At 46.1% G+C, this 25,720-nt stretch overlaps 1 protein-coding gene across 22 annotated transcripts in view; it reads left to right on the top strand.

Annotated features, from left to right (window-relative positions):
- KALRN (kalirin RhoGEF kinase) overlaps positions 1-25,720 on the top strand; it is a 661,801-nt gene that overhangs the window by 523,180 nt on the left and 112,901 nt on the right. For 4 of the 22 annotated variants that reach the window (XM_082700861.1, XM_082700859.1, XM_082700860.1 and 1 more), the window contains exon 1: positions 17,207-17,455. The exons of 13 other annotated variants lie outside the window; for them this stretch is intronic. In XM_082700861.1, the coding sequence (XP_082556987.1) occupies positions 17,371-17,455 (85 nt within the window). In that variant the 5' untranslated portion in view covers positions 17,207-17,370. Of the gene's footprint in view, positions 1-16,916; positions 17,456-25,720 lie in introns of those variants that run through there. 5 more of the 22 variants (XM_082700857.1, XM_082700856.1, XM_082700863.1 and 2 more) reach the window with 4 other exon arrangements.

Genomic DNA, 25,720 nt, shown 5'->3' with positions numbered 1-25,720 from the left:
CTGAAGTGGAACCTGAGGGTCAGTGTTTTTCAAATGCTCCTTAGGTGAATCCAAGGTCCAGCCAGGGCTGAGAAGCAGGGCACTACCCAGTTTCCTTTCTTCTAGGGGCACCCCTGGGCACAGGAAAGTGAGCTGGCTTTTCAGAAGCCACAGAGAAAGTTGACAGCAAAGTTGCGGTAGAACCAAGGCTCCCGCCTCCCTGCCCAGACCTTTCCACCGCGCACTCTGCCCATCGGACTTCCGGGAGGCTCGAGGCTTCTCTTTTGTCTGTCATTCCTGCGCCTTCTCAGGAGACAATGGTTGGTTGTTTCCTTCTGATACATCGGTGGCAGGGCTGATGATAGCACTGTGTGACCAAGTGAGGGGGGGCTGTCTTTCCTATGACTTTGTTGCCATCCTCCCTGGGCTTGGACGGGAGGCGGGGGGGGGGGGGGGGTCTCTCGTCATTCCTCTTCCTCTTCCTAATCTATCCCCTCTCACTTTTCAGCAGTGAGTGGGGGAGGGCAGCGCCTCCCGCAGGGCAGAGACTTTTGAGCAGTGGTTTCAACTCCGGATACATCTGAGAACCACTGGAAGGAGACTTTTTCGAAGTATTCTAATGCCTTACATGCCCACCACAGACCAGTTAATACAGAACCACCCAGGTCCTGGGCGTCAGTATTTCCAGGGTTTCTTGGTAATTCTGACGTTTCACAAGTGTTGAGAGTCCCTGATTTAGGGGGTCAGCTGCCTTTACTAGGAGACAGTAAAGATGAATTGGAAGGGATTAATATGCAAGTTATATAAAGAACCCCTACAACACACACACAAAATTTTTTTTTACTTAAAAATGGGTGGCTCAGTTGGTTAAGCGTCTACCTTCGGCTCAGGTCATGATCCCAGGGTCCTGGGGTTGAGTCCCACATCAGGCTCCTTGCTCAGCAGAGAGCCTGTTTCTCCCTCTCCCTCTGCCTGCTGCTCCCCCTGCTTGTGCTCTCACTCTTTCTCTCTGTGTCAAATAAATAAAGAAAATATTTTTTTAAAAATAAAATAAATAAAAATGAATAAAAATGGGCAAAGGAGACATTATATTAAATGAAATAAACCACAGTCACCAAAGAACCAATACCATATGGTTCCACTTACATGAGGTACCTAGAATTGTCAAATTCGTAGAAACAAAGCGGAATGATTGTTATGAGCAGCTGGAAGGAGAAGAGGAATGGGAGTTAGTGTTTCATGGGTACAGAGTTTCAGTTTTGCAACTTGAAAAAAGTTCTGGAGATGGATGATGATGGTGGTCACACAATGGGCATGTTGTGACTCAAAGCCACTGAACCGTATACTTAAAATTGGTTTAAATGGGAAGGAAAACAGCATTAGTCCTGAGTGCCTCTGCCCCAGGCTCCAAAAGCCAATCTAGGTTTTTCTCTGTGCACCCAGATGAGATATCTGTGTCCCTTTACCTTTCTTGCAGTGTCTCTGACTCCAGCTGTGTGCCTGGAGAAACAATAAGGAAAGGTCTCTTGGCTTAGCAAAACCGAGGCCAGGGAGGTGAGCCGCACAAGCTGATGTCCTGGAGGCAAGGGGCAGTGGCCCCGGGTGGTGTGGACTTCTTTGCAGGGACTACTTTCCTGCGGCATCTCCTGATGAGTTCCCTATCACCACCCTGCTGGCCTCAGGACCAGCTTGCCCAAGCTGTGGAGGGTATGAAGGTATCGGACAGTGGCAGACACCTGGGCTCTAGAGGCCCATGGCACCGACAGCTTGAAGATGCTGAGGCAGTCCATGATGCTGTTGACTTACATGAAGTCTATAGCCAACTCATCAAAATGCCTGACATTTACTGAGTCTCCTGTGGGACAGGTTTCTGGGTTAGTGTCTGAAGATGAGTAACACCACTATTTTCTCATTTTATAAACACAATGAAACTGAGTCTTGCAAAGATTAGGCAACTTGCCCAAAATAACATAGCTTGCAAGTGGTGGACCTCAATTTGAAGTCAAGTCCGTCCATTTCCCGAGGTCTCCCTCTTCACCAGAGGTAAAGAACCAGAGTAGTGACCTCCTAACTCTGAAGCCAGTTGGGACAGGCACTTAAGTTCATTCGTAGAAACAAAGCGGAATGATTGTTATGAGCAGCTGGAAGGAGAAGAGGAATGGGAGAAATGGAGTGCCTCCATCTGGTGAGGTTGCCCTTTATTTAAGGGCAGTCGAGGTGGATGAACATTTAGGGAGAGGTGGCCAGACATGCTGCTTTCTTACTCTCCCTCCCACCTCTGGCCTCGTGCGCCCTGCGCCCCCTGAGTTAGTAGCAACAGACACATTGGTTTTATCCTGTGAGTGCTTTGCCCGCTAGAAAGATCCTGGTGTCCCCAGCTGGGGCAGAAAAACTCTGATCGGCCCTCAGACTAGTAGGCCAAACTGGGACCACTTCTGGTAGGGGCTGGCCTAACCCTGGAGCTGGTCCAGCCTGTCCTGCAGATTTTGTGCAGGATGGGACCTTCCTGAACTTTCTGCTGCCAGGAACCGAAGTGGGCCTTTCCCATCCCCTCTGCTGTCAGATCCAGAGACTAAAAGTTTCCTCCTACCTCCTGACTCCTGGAGAATCTGCCAAAAGCCTGTATCTCAGCTTTCAGGGCCTTTCTGCATTAAGAACAGCTACTCTCAGGTGAGAGTGATGTGTAGGGGTGGGAATGGGTTCCCATACTAGCCCACAAAATCCTGTTTAAGAATAACATAGCTGAATACAGGATGTTTGCAGTGAAAAATGGCAGTGAAGTTGTCCTTAAAAAACATAATACTTTGGGATAAGAACAAAGGAAACCAAAACAGTGCATTTGCAGGAGAAATGGAACAAACTTGAGTGCTGATATTTCTCAAAGAAAAAGTGTGTTTTAAGACACATGGAGCGGCATGGGTAGAGATTCTTGGTCATTTTTCTTGGTCGTTTTTCAGAATTATTAAAAGCTAGAATTAAAATTTCTCTTTCTATAATTGAATAAAAGTGGCCCTCGATTAGATTTCCTTTCATTTCAAAATATTGGCTCTTTACTGCCTCTTGGAAGCTTAGAATTGCAAAGCACAGTAAAGGTCCTCTGGTTGACTCTCTCCCTAAAATAGGGAGCCCCTTCTGCATGTCTCTGACGGTCCAGCCAAGCTTTACTTGAGCACTCCCAAAGACGGGGAGCTCATCACTTCCACAAGAAGCCTGCTGCATTTTAGTGTGATTCTAATGGTGAGGAATTCCTGTTACTTCGTGCTGAAACCCAGATACTTCCTGCCCATCCCTCCTCTTGTGCTCCTGTCTCCATCCCCCTACTTGAAACCCTCAGTCCTAATTCTCATGCTGCATCTCCTGATTTTTATTTAGAACAAAGTAATTTGCATATAAAATGTTAGACACTTATTTCCTAAGGTACAGTTTTTCTGTACCTTTTCTATCTTTTATTAATTCCTTAGGACAGAACAAAATATTTTGAATTAAATTCAACAATCCTAACTTGTTTAAAGTGATTAGGTCTGTGTGGCTTTAGAAGTCCTCTTTTTTTTTTTTTTTAAGATTTTATTTATTTATTAGAGAGAGGGACACAGTGAGAGAGGGAACACAAGCAGGAGGAGTGGGAACGGGAGAAGCAGGCTCCCTGAACCAGGTTCATGCCAAGCAGGGGATCCGATGTGGAGCTCAATCCCAGGACCCCGCGATCATGACCAGAGTTGAAGGCGTTAACCATCCTTGGATCTAGGAACTTGCAGCTGTCCAGCTTCCCCCCTGCACATCAAGTACCCCCTTCTAGTCCCTCACCTGCACCTCTGATCTAGTCGTCTTCTCTCTGGGCACAGCTTACAGGCGACCAACTTTCACTCGGAGTGGGCTCCTCTTTCTTCCTAGTTATTCCCTACAGTCATTCCTATTGCTGCTTATTCTAAAAGAGCATGTTTACTACCCTTCGTCTCTCTCCTCCTGAGTTACCTGCATGATACCCTCCAGGCCTAAGGATGTCTGCTTTTTTCTCTCCATATCAGGTGAGCATCCTTAGTAGCTGAGAGCAATGAACCTAGGGGTCCTATGCTTAAACCTTAAATCCACACTTAGCATCAGTATCTTCATTTCAAGGTCTAATTTTTAGGTTGAACCACAAGAAATTGGCATTTTTGTTAGTCAAAAATGGTTGAGTATCAGCAATTTGAAATGGTTCAATCTAATGCATGACAGTCATCTTTCTTTTTCTTAGAAGTGTACTTACACATCCTTGAGGAAACAGGCGAGGATCTGGTTCTCAGGGGGCCAGATGAGCTGTGAAGAGGACAGGGTACGGAATGAGTGGAAGGCCCCTTTATCTTAGTTCCCACACCTATGCAAAGGGAAACTGATAAAAATACCTGTATCTCAGAGTTGCTGGAAGGCTCCTAGGTGGCCTTGTTAAGTAAAAATGCTTTGGTTTCTTTAGACTTTTTTTTTTTTTTTTTTTAAGCAATCTCTATACCCAACATGGGGCTTGAACCTCCAACCCTGAGATCAGGAGTCACATGCTGTACTGACAGAGCCAGCCAGGCACCCCAGTGCAAGTCCTTTTAAACTGTAAAGTTGGTCACGTTGCTGTTTTAGGACGAAACACATTTTGGGATGAAACGTGTTTAGGATGAAACAGGAAGCCTGTCTACCACGAGGCTTAGCCACGGATCGTAGCAGCAGGCCGAAAGATGAGCCATGACAGGCGTGGAGGCACCAGGAGTCCTGACCTAGGCTCAGTCCTGAGTCCTGAATCCCGGCTCAGCTGCTGACTAGCTCATGTTCTTGGGCAAGATCCCCAAAGTCTATGAAAAGGGGCAACAGTTCTGCATTCCCCTGTGTTAGATTTCCCAGCCTAGGACTTCTCAGAGGTCAGTTAATGTTGGTCTCCCTACCTGCTCTTTGTCCCAGCTCTGACAGCTTCACAGAAGTGAGTCTAGGGTATTTCCAGCTGGAATCCTTTCCAGGGCTGTTCACAGAGTCCAGGTTCTAGTTTCATGCATATTCAATGATTTTATTTATTTGATAGAGAATGAGCAAGAGCAAAGGGAGCACAAAGCAGGTGGGGAGAGAGGCAGAGGGAGAACCAGTTTCCCTGCTCAGCAGGGATCCCGACATGGGGCTTGATCCCAAGATCCTGGGACCACGACCTGAGCCAAAAGCAGACACTTGGCCAACTGAGCCACCCAGGCACCCTCCTCCCATGCATAGGTTCTGCAAAGGGGCCAGTAATGTCTCTAGCCTGCACCCCACTTCCCTCAGTTTCTACTCCTGGCTTCTCCTAGGCCCTTCCCCCAGGCTACTACCAGCAGATCTGTTTTTCTCTATGATTCCCTCCCAAATAATGGTTTACTCCTCTCTTCTTTCTTTTACCTTCTACCAGAGGGTTGAGATCCTATCTGATAATAGTTGAACGGAAAATTCAAAGTTATTCCCTGGCTCGCCCCTCTCAGTGACCTATTTTCTCCCAGCGATAAATAGTGGTCATTGAAGGAAGCACTGGGATCACACCGTAGAGATAGGCTGACCTGTATGATGCAGGACAGTGCGAGGTGTTGTGTGTTGGGGTGGGTGTGGGGATATCCTGCCTCAATGGGATGGGCCAGAACAGTGGTTATTGACCAACAGTCTGGGAGTCCACGCCAGATGGAGTTCCAGGAAGTGGGAGATGTAGGGGGCCATCCAGTCCACGCTCCTCACCCCCTCACTTTTTTTTTCTTTTCTTTTCTTTCTTTTTTTTTAAATAATAAAAGGAAGCAAGGGTAGTTGGAACGTGAGCCCCAGGCCTACTTTGTTCTGGGCGCAGTGTCCAACCTGCAGCGGGCTACTCTCCATCTGGTGTTATTTAGGACACGACAGGGCTTGGAATTGAAGCCTCACATAGGAAGGTGTCAGGTCAGGCCACAACCTTCCCTAAACACAGCCCCGTGTGGCACTGCCTCCCAGTACAGCTGAAGCAGGAGGAGGACATGTGCTGTCAAGGGAGAGAACGGATTTCCCCGGGGCCCTCCGGAGAGATCCTGCCCTTTTCCTCTCTGGAGCCAGCCTGCTGTGACTTAGCTTAGGCCAAACGCCCATTGTAAGAGCATGTTTTCCTGCCTTCTGGTGTCCACTGCAAATCTGTGAGGTCTACGTGAAGATGAGGCCCCTTCTCATCCCAAGGGGGAGGGGAGGGCGAGACTCGAGTAGCAACCTTGCTCCTCAGAAGTTCCTGAGCCAGAAGATAGGGCTCAGAGCTGGGATGAGAGCTTTGGGATTCAACCCCAGAGAAGAGAGGCTGCCACTGCCTGTGCCTTCTGAGGAAAGGCTGGAGATGCCGGAGGGGAGGTCACCCCAGCAACCCGAATATGCCCCCAAAAGAAGACAGTGCATCTTACTCTTACAAGAGCTAGCTCAGCTGAAGCCACTACCTGCCAAGAGAACAAAAGGGCCAGAAACACTAGCACGGAATGGGGCTCGCGAAGCAGAGAAGGAACAGGGCGCTGGTGGTCTGGTTGCTGGGAACATGCCTGCCCTGTGCGCTCGGGAGAGCTCAGAAGTAAAAGGGTCCTACAGGCTGCCAGCAGCAGCCCCCGGAGGCACCGGGAGCAGCCTTCGGCTATGGCCTTCTGATGCTGCCTGACCGGACACAGTAGTCAGGACCCTCCTCTCGCCCCTTCAGTGCCTTCCCCGGTGTCGCTTGAACCTTGAGAACAACTTCCCCTCATCTGGGACCCCTGTAGGATTGAAACTGCAACCTGAACCCAAACCCAGCAAAGTGTAAAAAGTCTGTGAGCCTCTATCTGGTGCCGTATTTCCTACCGGCTGCTTGTCTTGGGGGAGCAGAGAGGCTGGCCCCTCACTGAGCGGCCTGTCCATCTCTTTGTCCTTGTGCTGGGGATAGGACTGGGCGGTCAGATTTTCCACCACCGCGCTCTAGACCCAGCCAGCGCGGCAGATTCCATAGGATCACCTGCCTCACCTTCAACGAGGCCCTGCAGGACACGAGCACTCTGGTTTCCTCCCTTTCTTCTCAGAGGGGCCGAGAGAGACTTAGCCTTGCTGGCTCCCCGCTGCTGGAGGGGAAGAGGGGCCGTGTGGGGGTTGAAGATCCTTCTCAGCACAAAACAGGCCCCTGGCTCCTGTCTCACTTCGAGTAGATCCCAAGTCATTCCTGGGGCTACAAGGCGGCTCCTACCAATCCTGACCCAGAGCCCGCTCTCAGATATCATCTGCTAGGTCTTCCTTTACCGCAGTGACAAATCACAACAAACATAGGGCAGCACACAACACACACTTACTCATTTACAGTTCTGAATGTCAGAAGCCCCATGCAGGGGTCAATGGGCGAAAATCAAGGTGTCAGCTGGGCTGCATTTCTCCTGGAGGCTTTGGGGGTAGAAGCTGTTTCCTTGACTTCCCACCTTCTAGGACCTGCCTGCATTCCTTGGCTCATGGTCCTTACTCCATCTCCAGAGCCCACAAGGTTGCATGTCAGATTTTTCTTCCACAGTCTTGTCTCCCCCTGACCACAGCTGGAAAGGGGCTCTGCTTTTAGGGACTCGTGTGATTGTGTTCCCTGTTCTAAGATAACCTCCCATCTCAGGGCCCTTAATCATATCTACAGAGTGTCTTTTGCCGTAGAAGATAACACTTCCAGGTTCCAAGGATTAGGATGTGGACAGGTTTAGTGGGGCCATCCTCTACCCAGACCGTGCCCCCACTCTCATGACTAGCCTGCCTGATGGAGCTACTCCGCGGTCAAGCCACGCACACTCTTCCCCGACACCTGCACTTTTTGTTCTATCACCTGCGGGTCCTCAGATACCTGGATGGCTGGCTGCCACACATCCTTCGTGTCTCCACTCAAATGTCACCTGGTAGAATCCCACCCTCCCATTGTGCCGTAAACCCCCCTTCCCTGTTTTACTTTTTGCATTTATCACCACATGGTAACATTTGTTGACATTTATTGTCTGTTCCTCCCACTGTCCCACCCCCTCGGTATCCCCTACAAGTGCTGGGGTGTTGACTGTTTCACTCATTACTCTAGCCCCAGCATCTAGAACAGTGGCTGGCATATGAGAAGTTCTTGGTAAATATTAATAGAAAGGAGGGAGGGAGGGAGGAAGGAAGGGAAGAGGACCATTCTTTAAGGGCCTCTAAGGAGTCTGTGTGTGAAGCACCAGGTTCATTGTGTTCTCCATCCCCTAAAAATTGTAGTGGATGCTGACTTAAGCTTTAGCAGGAGGTTGAGGATGGGAACAAGGAATAGTGTTCTGATGTCAGTCAGGAGTTTTGACTGAGGAAATCTTCTTATTCCTACTTCCCAGGAAGTCTTTTCTGGGGGCACATGGACTAAGTACCTCACATTTATTTGGGATGGGCAGTGCCTTGCACATTCCTTTTATTATTGACATCTTCAATAAACTGACCTGAATTACGTCAAAGCAAAATCCACTTTGCATCTGATGTATGAGAAAGGTCTGCCTGGCACCCCCGTGGGTCTACCAGCTCCCCCTGCTCTTCCTGCACCGGGGAGGGGGAGGTCAGGTGGCGCCAAGGGTCGGATTAAAATGGCCATCCCTTGTGATGGCCGCGTAGCAGTGGTTAGCCTCCTGAATTGGAACTCAGTCAAAGCGATAGACAGGCACTTGCTACTGCCCTACTTCAGGAACACTTCGACCTACTTAGAAGTAAGCATTTCTGGAAGGAGATAAAACCTGGAAGGGTTTGTTTTTAGCAACTCCAGTACCAGTCATCTTTCGCTTTGATAAATAGCCTGTCTCCTCCTGAGCTCAGGCGGCTGCTCACCACAGATCTCCAGGAACCTGTCCTCGCTGCCCGCAGCTCTCCCTCTTTGTCTCCATGGGACGACAGCATTGGCTGCTCTGGGGAGACACCTCTGTCCTCAGTGAAATCCCACTGATTTCATTGATATGGCCTAGACCTCCCCCTCCCTCCCTGGGGCCTGGTTCAGACCAGAGAGTGATCAGTGAGACTCCCTTCCTGAAAACAAAGAGGAAGACTGACAGGATATGTTGGGGCTTCACGTTCTTGAGTGTGAGTTAGGCGGAGGAAAGAGGCAGACAGGTGTCAGGTGGGCACACACGGAACCCATTTACACATATGGGATGTGCTTAGGGATGCTTTCGTCACTAGCGTCTGTGGCCCCCACAGGGCCAGCAATGGTGCAGTGGGGAAACCACAAAACAGAGAAGAGATTACCATGCCTAATGCTGGCACTCGTGCCTTTTTCTGTAGACATTGCTATCAAAATGGCACATATTGCCTGGGAATAGTTACCCATGTGAACATTATGTAGTTCTGTAAGACATATTTGGAGTTCAAATTAAATACAGAAGTAATGCACACTTTGCACCTCCAATCTCTAATCTGAAGAGTTTCTGGTTACTGGTGGTGATTATCTCAGTTCCTCTTTTTCACATAAAGACAAAACCTCTACCTATGCCCCAGTCCTGGTCTGCCTTTAGTTCCCTTTTTCTGCCAAAAAAAAAAAAAAAAGAAAGAAAGAAAGAAAAAGAAAAAAAATTGAACCGCATTTTACCCAGAACTCACCCAATTCTTCTTTGTCTTTGTTCTGGGTACATGTCTTATTCAATTTCTATTTCCCATATAAATTTCCCAAACCCCCATATACAATTGAGCTAAGTGACTTGCAGATAGATGTTCAAAAACCCACCATATGTTGAATAAATATTCAGTAACCATCTTAGAGTTCTGAGCCACAGTCATAAATGGAAATCAGGATGGGGTAATTGTAGGAAAGTTATGAATCACCCTGGTATCCACAGTCAGGAAGTTCAGAGGTCAGAAGTCCACATGGGGAAGATGAGGATTAAGGGACTTGCAATTAGCCCCTAGAGAGAAAAACAGGCGGAAGAAGAATGAATGAAGGGCCAATTGTCGGTTTGAGGAAGTGAAAACATCCCCGTTCCTATGTCTCTAAACTCCATCTCAACTATGCAGGAAGTTATCCCAGGGTGTAGGCGGCCATGAGCCCCAAGGTCAGTGGTTCTTAGTCCTGACTTTACACTGAAATCTCTTGCAGAGCTTTAAAAGTAACTGTGGATCTGAATCTGGATCAGATTCTGGGAGTGGGTGCTAAAAGTCAGTCTTTGCTGGAGGAGAAAAAGGCAGGCACAGGACTGGCCAGGGGGCAGGAGGAAAGCTGCATCTGTCTCCACATTCACCAAGAATCATGTCCACAGCCCTCACAGTGACTACGCAGGCTTGGTATGTAGAAGGTGTGCACTCTACCTGATCTTAGGTGGGGCACTGTCTCTGGCTGGGCTCATGCTAAGAACTGTGTGGAGGTGATTTTGAAGAGCTCTGTGCTTGCAAATCTGAAGAAGCCTAAAGGACAAATTGGACATATGTCTGTCAGTGGATAGGGTGGATGTCTGAGGTCACCACCCTCCAGTGTTACTGAAGCCTGTGGATGACATGGAGAAGAGGGCAGTGCCTTTAGGCCCTGGTCTCGGGCCCTGCATTATGGTATATGTGTGGAGGCCCAGTAGGTCTGCAGGATGAGACCAGCAGGAATTCTTTGGGGTTCACTGTGGCATAGAATGCAGACAAGAAATGAAGTGGACACACAAGTGGATAGAAAGCCTAATGGACTTTGGAGGAGGCCCCACATAGACAAACTCTGCCAAATAAGAAAGAGGCTCAGCCATCTGTATGGAAATTAAGAACACTCTAAAAATACATGCTGTAGGGGCGCCTGGGTGGCTCAGTGGGTTAAAGCCTCTGCCTTTGGCTCAGGTCATGATCCCAGGGTCCTGGGATCAAGCCCCACATCGGGCTCTCTGCTTGGCAGGGAGCCTTCTTCCTCCTCTCTCTCTGCCTGCCTCTCTGCCTACTTGTGATCTCTGTCTGTCAAATAAATAAATAAAATCTTAAAAAAAAATACATATATATATATATATATATATATATATATATATATACATGCTGTAGCTCAGGGGTTCTTAGCCTGAACTTTGGGAATGCATGGGTAGGTGTTTGAAACCCTGAAATTAGACATTCAATTGTCTTATGCAAAAAGGAGTTTATCTGGGTGTGCATAGTCCAAGGTACATTAAGCTTTTGGGAAAAAATGTATCTAGTTATTCAGTTAACATCATCAGACCTCTCCCCCAACTTGTCTGTCTTTCAGTCTCTCTCAGTCTCTCATCTCTATCTCTGACTCTATTATCTCTTTCCTCCATGTTGACTTTATTCTCAGGCAGCTTCTTCCTATGTGGTTATGGCCAGATGGTCTCCAGCTGCTTCAGGCTAACATTCCACCAACTTAGAAATCTCGTGGGAAGAGATTGCTGCCATCCCAAGACTTCTTGTTAAGCTCTCACGGTTTAAGATCCTTTGCTAAAATTGGGTCATGTGTTAAATTTGAATCAGTCCCTGTGACTGACTGGCTGAGCCCAGGTTCATGGACCCGTGCTTCGAGTGGAGAGTGGACAGGGAAGGATGTAGGTACACCCAAAAATGTGGTCTGAGAATGGAGGGCCGCTTCCTCAAAGAAAAACCAAGATGCTGTTACAAAGAGAAGGGTCATATATTGCAAACACATGGGGGAAATTGTCTACATTAGTGGTTCTCAAAGTGTCACCCCTGTACCAACATCAGCATTCTGGGGTAACCTATAGGAATGCGAATTCTCATGCCCTACCCCAGTCCTACTGAATCAGAAATTCTGGGTATAGAGCCCAATCATCTGTGCTTTAACTCACCCTCTAGGTAATTCTGATATATACTCAAGTCTGAAAACCACTGCACTACTGGTTCCCAAACTATGCTACATGTTACAAACACCTGGGGAACTTTTAAAACTACTAAAGCAAAGATGCACCCAAAGTGAATTAATATGAATCTCCAGGAGATTGGGGGAGGAAGACCTAGGCATCGCTTCTTTTTTTTTTTTTTAAGTTGTTTGTTTTTTTTTTTTTTTTTTTGAAAGACAGTGGGAGAAGCAGATTCCCCGTGGAGCTGGGAGCCCCATGTGGGACTTGATCCTGGGACTCCGGGATCATGACCCGAGCCAAAGGCAGTCGTCCAACCAACTGAGCCACCCAGGCGTCCCCTAGGCATCACTTCTTAAACTTAGTTCCACCCTGGCATCACCTGTGGGGCCTTAAGAACAACAACAACAAAAACAGCAATAAAAACAAAAACCCTAATGCCTAGAATTGTTTTATCTTAATTCCCATAAAGTCAACATAGTGTTATATTAGTTTCAGGTGTGCAGTATAGCGATTCAACAGTTCTATGCGTTACCTAGTGCTCATGATGATTACTCTCTAATCCCCATCACCTATTTCACCCATCATCCCCCCCATCTCCCATCTGGTAGAATGAAATCTTATGATACTTGTCTTTCTCTGACTAACTTATTTCACTTAGCATTATATTACCTAAATCCAGCCGGGTTGTTGCAAATGGCATAATATTCTTTTTTATGGTTGGTGCATATATATTCTCCACATCTTTATCCATTCATCTATCGATGGACACCTGGCTGCTTCCTTAATTTGGCCATTGATAATGCTGCAATAACCTTAGGAGGGTATATATCTTCTTGAATTAGTGTTTTTGTATTCTTTGGGTAGATAACCAATTAGTGGAGTTACTGGTTCATACAGTAATTCTGTTTCTAATTTTTTAGGAAACTCCATATGGTTTTCCACAGTGACTGCACCAGTTTGCATTCCCACCAACAGTGCACAAGAGTTCCTTTTTCTCCACATCCTTGCCAACACCTGTTGTTTCTTGTGTTTTTGATTCTGGCCATTCCAACAGGTGTGAGGTGGTATCTCATTGTAGTTTTGATTTGCATTTCCCTGATGCCAAGTGATGTTGATCATCTTTTCAGTGTCTGCTGGCCATCTGGATGTCTTCTTTGGAGAAATGTCCTCTCATGTCCTCTGCCCACTCTTTAATTGGATTATTTGTGGATATTTTTTTGGTGTTGAGTCGTAGTAAGTTCTTTATGTATTTTGGGTACTAACCCTTTATCAGCTATATCATTTGCAAATATCTTCTCCAATTTAGTAGGTTGTCTCTGTTTTGTTAACTGTTTCCTTTGCTGTGCAGAAGCTTTTTATTTTTATGCATTCCCAATATATATTTGCTTTGATTTCCTTTGTCTTAGGAGATGTATCTAGAAAAATGTAGCTACAGCAAATGACAAAGAAATTATTGTCTGTGTTCTTTTCTAGGATTTGCATGGTTTTAGGTCTTACATTTAGGTATTTGAGTTTATTTTTTTGTATAGTGTAAAAAAGTGATTCCATTTTATTCTTTCACATGTAGCTGTCCGATTTTCCCAGCACCATTTATTGAAGAGACATCTTTTTCTCATTGCATATTCTTGCCTATTTTGTTGAATATTAATTGACTATGTAATCATGGGTTTATTTTGGGGCTTCTATCCTGTTCCACTGATCTATATATCTATATTTGTGCCAGTATCATATTGTTTTGATTACTACAAATTTGTGGTATATCTTGAAATCTGGGATTGTGATACCTCCAGCTTTTTTTTTTTTTTTTTTTTTTTTTTTTGCTTTTTCAGGGTTGCTTTGGCTATTCATGGTCTTCTGTGGTACCATACAAATTTTAGGATTATTTGTTCTAGTTCTGTGAAAAATGCTGCTGGTATTTTGATAGGGATTACATTAAATCTGTGGTTGCTTTGGATAATATGGACATTTTAACTATATTTGTTCTCCCAATCCATGAAGATGGGTTATCTTCCCATTTGTGTCATCTTCCATTTCTTTAATCTTTGTTGTATAGCTTTCAGAGTACAGATCTTCAACTCCTTGCCTAAGTTTATTCCTTGGTATTTTATTATTTTTGGCACAATTGTAAGTAGACTATCTCCTTAATTCTTTTTCTGCTACTTCATTATTAGTATATAGAAATGCAACAGATTTCTGTATATTGCAACTTTACTAAATTCATTTATCAGTTCTAGTAGTTTTGGGGTGGAGTCTTTAGGGTTCACTACATACAGTCATATAGTATCATGTCATTTGCAAGTAGTGAAAGTTTTACTTCTTTATCTATTTGGATGCCTTTTATTTCTTTTTCTTGTCTGATTGCTATGGCCAGGACTTCCAGTACCATATTGAATAAAAATGACGAGAATGGACACCCATGTCTTGTTCCTGATTTTAGGGGAAAAGCTCTCTGTTTTCTACCATTGAATATGGTACTAGCTGTGAGTTTTTCATACATGAATGCCTAGATTTTTTTTTTTAAGTTTCTCTTATGATTCTATAAGTGTTCAATAACCATTGCCCTACCCTCCCCTTTAAATTGTCCTGAGGACATTACCATAAAACAGCTAGATGCAGATTAGAAGAATCAGACATCTATTTTCTGAAATCCCTCAACTCAAAACTTGGTCACATATCTGATGTTGATTCCCTTTTCTTTCACCTTTATGGTGAGTCTGCCTTAGCAGCTAGCTCCACAAGGACTAGGATTGTTTTTGTTCACCAATGTAGACCTAGTACCTAGAAAAGAACCTGGCATATAGTAGGAATTCAAAAAGTATTTGCTGAATTGTTGAATAAGTCTGCCATGGGTCAGTGTCCCATTGATGTTCAGGATTTCCTTGTTGGGTTGTAGTCATCACTGGTCTCATTCTGGAAGGCACATGAGGATGGCGATGGGACTCTGAGTTATTGGTGCCCAACACCTGAGTGAATCTCCAGGATGGCCAAAATGTGTTGACCACATCAACTTAAGATGGGTAGGTAGTCTTAATGTTTTATGCCTTTGAGAGTAGGGTTGATTCTCAAGTTTAAAGGACCTGTGGACACGTGTCTGATAGACTCTTTTCATAGAGACTGAGACCACTTTAGGGTCTACTCATACTGTAATCTCTGAAGTAATGGCTGGGTCTTCCACGAACACCAAACTCAAGCCAGTTTCTGCAAGATGGTGTCACCAGCCTCTTGGAAAGGATTATGAAAGAAAAATGATCAATGTTACCTGAACACAAAGGCCCAGAAGGAAGATTTAAGTGAAAAAATAAGTGGCTACCAAGCAATTTTGAAGCATCTTTCAATTCCTGTCAGAATGCCCCCAAAGTATCCAGAGAGGTGGATTAGGTGGCTGGACTAATATAGACTCTTGTATCATGGCCCCTAGGCAGGGGAACACAGGCAAATAAAGCTCATTTTTAGAAGGGCTGAGGTCCTAGCCAGTTGTCTGCCCTGGGCTGGCAAGGACAACCAAATGGCTCTTGTCTTTGGTAATATAGAAGAGAGAACTGGACAGCAGTATGTGTTGGTTGCCGTAGGTCAGAACTGGAACCCAGGATAACTGTGATCCTGAATTCATTGAGGCTGATGAGATCCTGACATCACAGTCAGGATGATCGGTAAATCAGAAATCTGGAATGCAGGCTGCATGAGCAACTGGAACTTTTATTTCTCTGTTTTGCATGTGGAGCACCAGGGCACATTTCCTACTTAACAATGAGATTCTCATATAATCCTCACCGGGAGAGGCTATCAAGGAGATGGAAGTGTCAGAACTAGAAGTAAGATTTTGACTCTGGGTCCTACTGTTTCTACGGGGGGAAGCTCTTTAGAATTTCTCTTTAGACTCAAATCATCAAAGCCTCATCATGGTTCATTCATTCAGTTTCCTCTGTTATGGAAGAGGACCCTACATTTTAAGGGTTGTGTGTTTCCGTGTGTGCGCGCACATAAATGAGTCAATGTATAGAAAGCAATTAGGAAATGGCCTGGCACAATAAATGCTCAATACATGTTTGCTACTGTTATTCATTAAATTGTGCTGCTGTTATTTCCTGAGCATCTGCTGTGTCCCAGCTGTGTGGCAGATGCCGCAACACCCAGATCTAAACATGGTTCAAACTGAGAGAGGAAGGCCAAATCCTGCTAACTCCTAAAAGGCTTGGCCCCTGGCTGTCTTTCTTGTAGGTGGGAATTGGTTACCTGAGTGGTCAGTTTCTGTTTTTTTTAATCCTTCTCACAGACTTCCCTTTTTTTCTGCTTGATGGGCCTTCTCTACTTTATGAGTGTGGGATGGTTCCAGAAACCTAAACCTGGATACGAAAGAATGGGAGAGATGACCTGTGAGTGATAAACAAAGTGGTTCATAGGAGGATCCAGTGGGTGTGAGGCCGGTGGGATTCCTGGTACGAGTGAGGGGTGTAAGTGTGCCCTTGAAATATGAAAAATATTTTTTTTAAGATTTTTTATTTATTTATTTGACAGAGAGATCACAAGCAGGCAGAGAGGCAGGCAGGGAGAGAGAGAGGCAGAAGCAGGCTCCCCGCTGTGCAGAGAGCCCGATGTGGGACTTGATCCCAGGACCCTGAGATCATGACCTGAGCCGAAGGCAGCGGCTTTAACCCACTGAGCACCCTGAAAAATATTTTAAAAAGAAAAGCTTCGGTATATAAGGAAAGGAATGATAGACCCACTGTGGGTGGGGAGAGGGTAAATGGAAGTCTTCCTCCACCCTGAGTAATGTCTTTGGAGTTTCTCTGGCATTCACCCAAATGGAACTATTAAATGTCTAACAGGTGCTGACATGCATATGTCTTTTAAAATTCTATTAGCAATCCTGTTAACTTAACAATCCTTTCTCCTTCTTTTATTTATTTACTTTTTCAATGAGGAATTCGATGATCAAAAAAGCGAAGTGACTTTGCCTAAGGTCAGAGAGTTAGTAGGCAACAAAACAGCTTTGAATCTGGGGCTTGTGATTTCAAATCCGGAGTGCTTCAGCCTAACATCATTATGGGCCGGGAGCCTATAAAAAAAACTCAGGCGCTATGATCATGGTGAGCATTAAGTAGTAAAAGGAGGGCAAGAAAAGAGTTAAGTGAAGGTGTTTCAACGCAGAGGAAGCGGTCCACGTTCCGAGACTGGGGGGAAGGAGAAGGGGCATCTGTGAGAGAGGAAAAGCGTTAGAGTCTTGAACCTTCTGAATCCGCTCCTCTCCCACCGCTTCGGCCTCGTCTGGTTGTATACGCTAAGCCAAAGCGGAGGATGGGAAACTGCGCGCAAGGAGGAGCCCCTAAGCACCTGTTGTGTGCAGTGGCTGGGGTCCAGCCCGGACCCCCAGCGTCGGTCCACAGCCCGGCCGCTGGCGGGGACTCCGGCACAGCTGGACTTTGGAACTCCGCCCCTTGAGGCCCTCCCTCGCAGCCCGCACCCCGCCCCTCCTCCCCAAAGTGGCTCTGGCTCCCAGAAAGAGCGGCGGCCGCGCGGCGGGGACAGGGAGGGAACTGGCTCGCGGCCGCGGCGCTGAAGTTTCTTGCCCGCCGCGCTGCCACCCGCTGCCGGCGGCGCGGGCCATGCCGGAGCTCTGGTGCCAGGCGGCAGCATGAAGGGCAGCGACCGGGCTTACACCCGAGGTCCCTCTTTGGGGTGGCTCCTCGTGAAGTGCTGCTGTTGCCTCCGGTGCAGAGGTGAGTGGCTATCGCCCTTCGCGCCTTCTTTTAGCAAAGCCCGGGCCGGCGAGGGAGGAGGGAGGAGTTGGGGGGGCGCGGCCGAGGGGGTTCGCTGGGCCCCGCGTTCGCGTCCTCCTCCCCAGCAGAAAGCGGACTCGCTGGCGGGGAGCTTCTGACTTGGATGAGGAGCTGCAGTTTGGCATCTCAGTTACTTACTTGTCAGCGACTTTGGATGTCAGGACGCCAGCCTGCGGGGTGGTGGGGGAGGCGGAGGGGGGGGCGGCGCTGTGCGGGGGAGTCTCGCCTCGGCCCCCCCCCCCCCCCAGCTGTGTGTCCCTGTAGTGGCCGAGGCGCACTTCCCTGCTCTCATTTACATATGGATCTCAGCTGAGGGATTAACTAGTGACTCCTAGCTATAGGAATGTGTTTGACACTTGTCTCTACACTAGGAACTATTTTTGCCAAGTGACAATTTTCTTTGGGGACTGCAGCGGGCTTTTCGCTTGTCTCTGCTGGGGCTTTCGCAGGCTCGCTGGGTTTGCAGCTCTGGGCTGGAGCTGGGCTCATTAATTAACCAAGAACTCTCTGTGTACCCAATTAGGGCTGTATTTAATTATTCTTCTAATTTTAATGTTGAGGAGATGGCAGGAAGCAACTAATTTCCCCAAAATCAGCCTGCAAAACAAGATGGTGAGAAGGGTCACAGAGAGAAGGTTATCAATTGTGGAGCCTCTCCTGGGGCTTTTCCTCAGCAGAGTGCCCATATGTTCCTAAAGCGGTTCCTGTCACTTTAACATTTCAGCTTAGAGGGTGGGGGAAGAGAGGCTTTGTTTGTATGTGATTAGAAGGGAGAATATGGCCCCTTGCTTGATAATTCGCCCTTTCTAACTTTCACCTATTGGGGTGAAATTTCCCTCCACCCCCATTTACAATGCCCCCATCTCCTGCTTCATTCTCATTTTAAAAAGTCCTGATAGAACTTTCTCTCTGAGTTACTGATAAATAAACGTCATCCAAGGAACCCTTAATCGTCCTCGTCTATGCCACACACAGAGCAGAACCCTAACATATTCTTTACCCTGAGCTGATAGAAGGCTACAACAACTAATTAAACCTGAAGGACATTTTCCCAGTTCCTAATGCCAGCATTAGCCTTTCGGTCTCTGCATTAGCCTTTCAGTCTCTGCATTTAATTAGAACAGCCTGGAACTTCGTGGTAGCCAGCTCTAAGAGCCAGAATTCGGATGGAGAAGGAATCATAGAAGGCCTGGGACCCTCACCAGAATCTAAGCCTAGCTCAGAAACATTCAAAACCAAGGCTGGGAATTGAAGGAAGGGAACATTAAAAGGGAGAGAAGGCAGGAAATGGCCAAAGAGAATCTTTGAGTGGGTGGGATTGCTCTGAGGGCTGAAGGGTTTCCAAGCAGGATTTCTTGGGAGCCCATTTCCTGTCAAAAGGCAGAATTCGGGGACTTGGGTAGTGCTTTTACTAAAGCCCCTGCAGCGGCCTGCTAGAATCCAGATGTGTGGCAGCCCCAATTTGCCTGCAGAGCAATTCTCCTGGGTTCTCTCAGTCCTTGGCTCTGTTTATGGCCCCAGCTGCCCCTCCTGCTCAGGGGGCCCAGGAGGTGGGGGCTGGGGGAGCCAGCCTCCAGCCTTCAGGACTGGAAAAGCAGTGGCTGCAGGCTCTGCAGCTTGTAGAGGGGGTGTGGGAGGAAAGAGGGTATTGCAGGAGCCAGAACCAGAGCAGGAGGAGACCAGTGACCCTCAGCTGAAAATTGCGGGAAGCAAGCAATGAAAGCTGCTTGAAAAGGGAAAGGAGAATAACAGAGGTGGGTCCCTAGTCACCTTCTCCCACTTTCCTCCAGACTCCTCCCCAGACATGAGATGTGAAGATGGCAAGCTGGGACTAAGATCTGAGGAAGATGGGGGGCAGTGAGGTAGCCACCCTTTAAAGAATCCTGGGCCTCAACTGGGCAGGGCGATCACAATTGTGTATGAGGTATGTGGCACTACGCTGAGGCTCTATAGGTCTGCTCTAACAGAAAAGAGAAATCCCAGTGGAGACTACAAGCATCTATTCTATTCGGAAGCTGACTGCAAAGATAGGTCTTGTACTGAGTTTGAGCACCTTGCCCAGAGCCCCGGAAACTTGCCTAGTTGCCTAGTTGCAACACGGAGAAGGGCTTAGAAAAGTCTGAGAGGTTGGCCGGCGTGGAGGGCAGCGCCACCCCGGACTGCGGCCTCTCTTTTCAGTTGAACCAGTTCCTCTGGTTGTACAGACTTCATAAAATTGAAAGGCAGCTTCCCCTTTTCAATAAGGGCAGCTGGCTGTTTGGCTTCTCTCTCTTCTCCCAAGAGAACTTGGCTGTCCTGCTCCAGGAGCTGCGCTCTGAAACCGGAGGGTCGGAGCCCACTACTACAGTTCTCAAGTCTAGGGGCCTTCCCCCCGCTGGCTTCCGGTCACTCAGAATTCAAAGGGTAGAGGAAAATCTAAGAAAAGACCTTCTGAAGTCTGAGGAAAAGAGGAAGTAGAATGTTCTGGCTATTTTTGACCAACCTAAAGCTAAGTGAGGCATCCTGGACTTTCTCTGGTGAACCCTAAGTGGTTGTAATTGTTAGCACATGGTTGAGAGTCAAGGTCTTAGTGATGGACCTATGTGGTCTTTAAATACCATATTTGAGGAAAATGTGGGAGAAACTAGTTGAGCCTGTCTTTTGATTTGGACAAGTGAGGAAAGCTACTATCTCATTGTCTCTCTTGGTTTTTGGTTCTAGTGAGTATGAGGATGGTAAAGGGGTTTGATGCAAGGTGATCTTTCTTCCCTCCCCTGAAATTGGTACGGAAGGGCAGGAAAACTGAAAACCAGGCGTAAGATAAAAACAGATGAGGTGAAAAGGAAGAAAGACAGCAAATACATTTATAACTGCCTTTTTGGAAGTGAAAAAGGGCCAAATGTGAGCTAATAGCATGTATATGTGTCTGAAGGCTGATTAATCATTGATGTCACACTTTGCGGGAAGTTTCGGGATTGCTCTGGCTACTTAGACTTTCCTTTAAGCTTGAAGAAGTGGGTCAGCTGTGGATTCTTCTTCAGTTATCTTAAATTTTTAAAAAGCACCTTGTTTCAGAGACGAAAAGGAATTGAAATCACCAGGATATTGCTAAGTTCTATGCTGCAGACTGGAATTTGTGACTTCTAAGATCATGGAGCCCAACCATTTTTTCTGACCTTGCTAGGTGAAAGCCAGTTTTAGAGCCTTTAATTTTCTAGTCCACTTGTAATTAACTTCGGGTGTGTGGTCCAAAGTCCTTTCTTGGAAACCCTTCCCGATCACTGTCCTCCTCTGCTTCTCCACAGTATGCCCAGGGTTTATTTATATTTGTTTATTACTGTATCACCGTCCCTGCATCTCAAGCCCACGTGCCATTGTGTGTCCCCATTTATGCTGCAAGTGCCCAGTTCAGGCATCTGAGTCTCTCAGAAAGAGAGGAAGGAGTGGTGGCTGAACCGGACTGAATCAGCCTAGAAGGGGAGGCACTCAGATCACATTCCCAAGGTTTTTTTCACCACAAAAGCAATTGGGTTCCAGCCTGAGTCTGACATGGGGCCGGGGTAAGGGCTGTGGGGCTTCACAGGGCATCCCAAGTCATCGTCAGCTGTAAGCTCTCTTTTCCCCCTACCTTTTCCCAGAATGACTATGCAGGGACCTCATGACTTGATGTGAATGTCTCTTCTTTGGCCTATAAATGAAGATAGCTTATTTTATAGACTGAATTTGATGTGTGAAAGCATGACATTAAGTTCCTTTAGAAAGGTGCTGGTAACCTCAAAGAGAAACCCTTGTGACATTCACTATTAGTGACTTAATTCACCACTCCATAAAAGCACAAAAATCCTTGGGGCCTTAATGCACATAGTCTTTTGTTTCTTCATCTCCCGGAACATGCCTCTACCACAAAGAAAACGGAATCAACCATTTAGCATGTATGTTTTTCCAGTGTATCTCTTGTTTTTTCTGCCTCCTGGGGAGATACCCAGACATGGGGAGAATTACCACACACACCAACCGCCCCTAACCCAAATCCTGTTTCCTTTCCCCTATGTGATTCTCTGACTAGGGAGTAGCAAGAAGGATGCCAGTTATTACCTGAAAAACAGTACTGATGGCCAATTGTATGTCCCTTGTAGAAATAGGAGTGTTTGGGTTTGGTGGGATGAGGTGGAAACTGGAAACAGAACCTGAATAGCCCTCCTCTGCTACAGCTGTAGGTCCTGCAATCACCAAAAGTGCTGTAGACATCACCCCTGTGGTTCCATGTGCTACAGGTTGGTGGGTCCTAATGTGGAATAAAAAGGTAAAAATTCAGACCCTGTATCTGTATTTTTATGCAAAGTGATTTTAAAGTTAAAAAATAAAAGTGAACATTGGGGATTCACTTCCAAGCCCCCTATTAGAGTCAATAACACTCCTGAGAGGTGTTATTGATATTCTCTTTCACGATAGTTCCCCCTTGAGAATCTTGATGCTGGTCTGTTCTGCCCTGAAGGTATTCCTCATCCGTCAAGGTCCTGCTCCTCTTTCAATGAGTGAGTGCCTACATGGCCTGTCCTCTTAGACTTTTCCTAAAGGAGGGCCCTAGAAAAAGCATGGATCTGAAACCCAAGGGATGGCTTCTCAAATAGAAGGGGCTAAATCACAGAAAGTAAGAGATCACTTAACAGATCTTCTTTAATAGAGAAGGACACTGAGAGCCACTTAGTAGCAGGTCAGAACTAGAGACCTTTTCCTGTGCTCTTCCCTCAGTGTCATTATTGTCTTCCTGGGCATGTGGCTTCTCCTACTATGGGCACAGATGAGGTGGAGCCAACCAAGAAGGGTAGAGGCAATCCCTAGACTGGAATTTAGGTGTTGACTGTGGATTATCTGCAGTTCTGAGGGGATGACTGCATTGCCTGGAGCCATTTGGAACTTGACCTGCCTGGTCTGCTTTGAAGTCCTCTTCTGTCCCAAGACCACGGAGGACAAAGACGGTCACATCTCTGTCTGTCCCATAGCAGCCTGTGCACATGTTCTTAGTAAATATTTGTTCACATTTTCCCCTCAGGTTCAATTTAATTCAGAAGGTCCCCCCCCCCTTTCTTATCCCTTTTCTTGAAATGTACCCTTTCAGGTGGAAATGAACCAATGAAATGCATTCCTATCATTTTATTTTTGAGCTGGCTTTTATGTAGCATGCAGTGTTTTAATTCATTTGACAAATGTTTATGTGCTGACTGCCTGCCAGAGCAGCACTAGGCACTGGGGGATGGGAATCCTAATGGTGCTGACCCCATTTGGCTGTTATGAAGATTAGTTAAGATAATGTATGTAAAGGGCTTAGCATAGCACAAAGCATATATGAAGTCTTTTTAAAAAGGTCGCTACTAATGGTAATAGTAATTGTAGCACTAGATACAGATCCTATCCTCAGGGGACTCCTACCTAAATATTTGTGGGCCCTCTGGGTGGTAAAACCATAAATCTACATTCCTATGCCAATTTAATGGTCTCGGTTCAAGCCATTGTCAACTGCACCTCAATTCTGTGACATTGTAACTATGGGGGAAGAAAGTTTGTGATCTAGAAGTATGATAGGGATTTCCTCTTTATTTTTATTAAACCAATTTTTAAAAAAGAAACACATAACACTCCTAGTATTACAATCTCTGTGTGTTACATTAAAGAACATTCCAAAAAAGATACTGGCAAGAATCCTAAGCATCCCCGAGTTACTCTAATCTGGCGGAAAACACAAGGTCCAAGAATTGCAGCATAACTATACCAGTATTAAAGTTCAGATCCTGAGAATGTTACCTTATGTAAAACACACCACTTCTTCTTGGCTGCCCTTTGATTTTGGCTAATGATTTGATGATACACATTTTTCTCTTCACTTCAGCCAGCCTTTATTGCATATTCATCATATGCAAACTTTGTTGCTCTTCTCCAGACTGTTTTTGTCTAGATAAAAATCATCACCTGCTGCTCACAGCAGCCCCCGAGGCTGTGAGGTTTGGCCATAAGCTTGGTACTTCTTGTAGATAGGGGACATGGGTAGCTTGGCTCCCCACCGGGTGTGTCCAGTGACTAATGGAGGTTATCTTTCCTAGTTGACAAGCAGCCTTTTGTGTTAAACCTCCTGGAAGGAGGGTAGCCCTGGTCACACCTGGGGACAACAAGAAGGCTGCCAGGTTGGCTTCAGCCAGGCAAAAGAGCAAAGATCAGAGTTACAGAACAGGTTGTTCCACATTTTTCTCAATTTCCTGGTGACCACAGTGAGGGAACTGTCAAGTTGAAAGGAAGGGAAACCCCTTCTACTGCTAGATTAAAACAGTACCTCATAAAACATTTCTATTTCCAGGTATCTACTTTCCTTGGGGGCAGGATTAGTTGTAAGTGTGTGTGTGTGTGTGTGTGTGTGTGTGTGTGTGTGTGTTCTCTTGTAGCACCTGGGTGTAATTTCTGCCCTCCCACTTTTAGAACCGCCATATTGCTCCCATGGAGAAAGGATAGCATCACTCCCTGTTCAAAGGAGAACCAAGACCCACTGTTAAAAAGAATTGCAGGGGTGCCTGAATGGCTCAATCAGTTAAGCATTCACCTCTTGATTTTGGCTCAGGTCATGATCTCAGGGTGGTAAGATCAAACCCCATGTGGAGCCTAGTTTGGAGCATCTGTGCTCAGTGGGGAGTCTGCTTGAGTTCTCTCCCTCTTCCACTACCATGCCCCCACCTTCCCATGCACACGCAGGTGTGTGTGCGCTCTCTTAAATAAATCTTTTCAAAAAAAAAATTAAAGAATTGCAAACATTCCACTTCAGCACAAATTTTGGACCTCAGTCTCACACCTGTGTGGTGCCTCTTTCTCTTCTCTACTTAGAGCAGAAATTCTTGAAGGAATTTGGTCACTGGGGAACATGCTAGAAAAGCAGATTCTTGGCCCCATTGACTCAGACCCAGTAGTCTTGTTTTAACAAGCCCTCCAGGTGGCTTGATTTTTGTTTGCTTGTTTGTTTGCTCTTTTTCTTTCCTCTCTCCAACTTTCCCTGACCTATCTACCCCACCCCAAGTCCCCCAGCTTCAGCAAAAGCTTTCTATAACAGAAGACATCCTGCTTCCCTGGGGATTCTTGCTTTGAGAAGTGGAGGAGGCCCCTGCATGACTCACTTTCACTTGTCAGACAGGGGTAGGAGTTAGGAATCCCCAACATATTCCGTGAAGTTTACAGCCCCCCAGGGTCCAATAAGGGAAGTTGTGGCATTCTTCTTCCTGTTTAAGACTCCTTTGCTTTTTATTTTGTTTTCCTCATTACTCCTTAAGCTAACTGTGCTTACTCCAAAAAAAAAAAAAAAAAAAAATCAAAAGTTAGGCAAACAAAAAGACCATAAAAGTGTAACTTTAATAGTGTAGTCCTTTAATAACGTAAAAGTGTAATTTTAATAGCGTGACTTTAATAGCTTTAATAGAGTAATCCTTTAATAGTGTAACTTTAATAGCGTAAACTACCTTGAAACAACTACTTAACTACTTAATATGTCTTTTTCTATATGTCTACCCCCTTAATAAATGGGCATGTTTCATATATTGCTTTATAACCTGATTTCATTTAATCTTTTGAGCATCTTCCCAGGTAGAGGCATTTCCAGTGTGTGTGTGTGTGTGTGTGTGTGTGTTTTAGATTTTTTACTTAAAGACTTATTTGGGGGAAGGTGGAGAGGGGGACAGAAGGGGAGGGAGAGGGGCAATCAGACTCCATGCTCAGTGACAAGCCTAACTTGGGGCTCCATCTCAGGACCCTGAGATCATGACCTAAACCAAAACCAAGAGTTAGAAGCTCAACCAGCTGAGCCATCCAGGGGCTCCTCCAGTATATTTTTAATGGCTCCAAAGTATTTCACTGGTGACAAGACTTGAACATGACAATTGTTAGTATTAATTTAATATAATGGTTTAAAGTTTAGTGAAAAAGCATGAGGATGAGCCTTGGGTGAAGAAATAGATCTTTCCAGAACCAGATTCTAGAGCAGACTGATCCTTGTCGTGGGGTTTATGTATGTCCACTCCATTCCTCGCCCCTGTCCTTTCATTAGGATGTATGATTTACTCTACCAGGAAAGTATGATTTATTCCTCAAGAGATCAGTGTGCACTGTGGTGAGGGCACATTTTTTCCCACTCATGCTTCTCTTCTTTTGTGGTATTAGGAATCATCTCACTCCTCAACTTCTGACTGATCATGC

This window comes from Mustela nivalis (genome assembly GCF_964662115.1).
Source record: "Mustela nivalis genome assembly, chromosome: 1".
Lineage (NCBI taxonomy): Eukaryota > Metazoa > Chordata > Mammalia > Carnivora > Mustelidae > Mustela > Mustela nivalis.
Note: the sequence above shows the minus strand (reverse complement) of the source record. Positions and strands in the feature narration are given on the sequence as shown.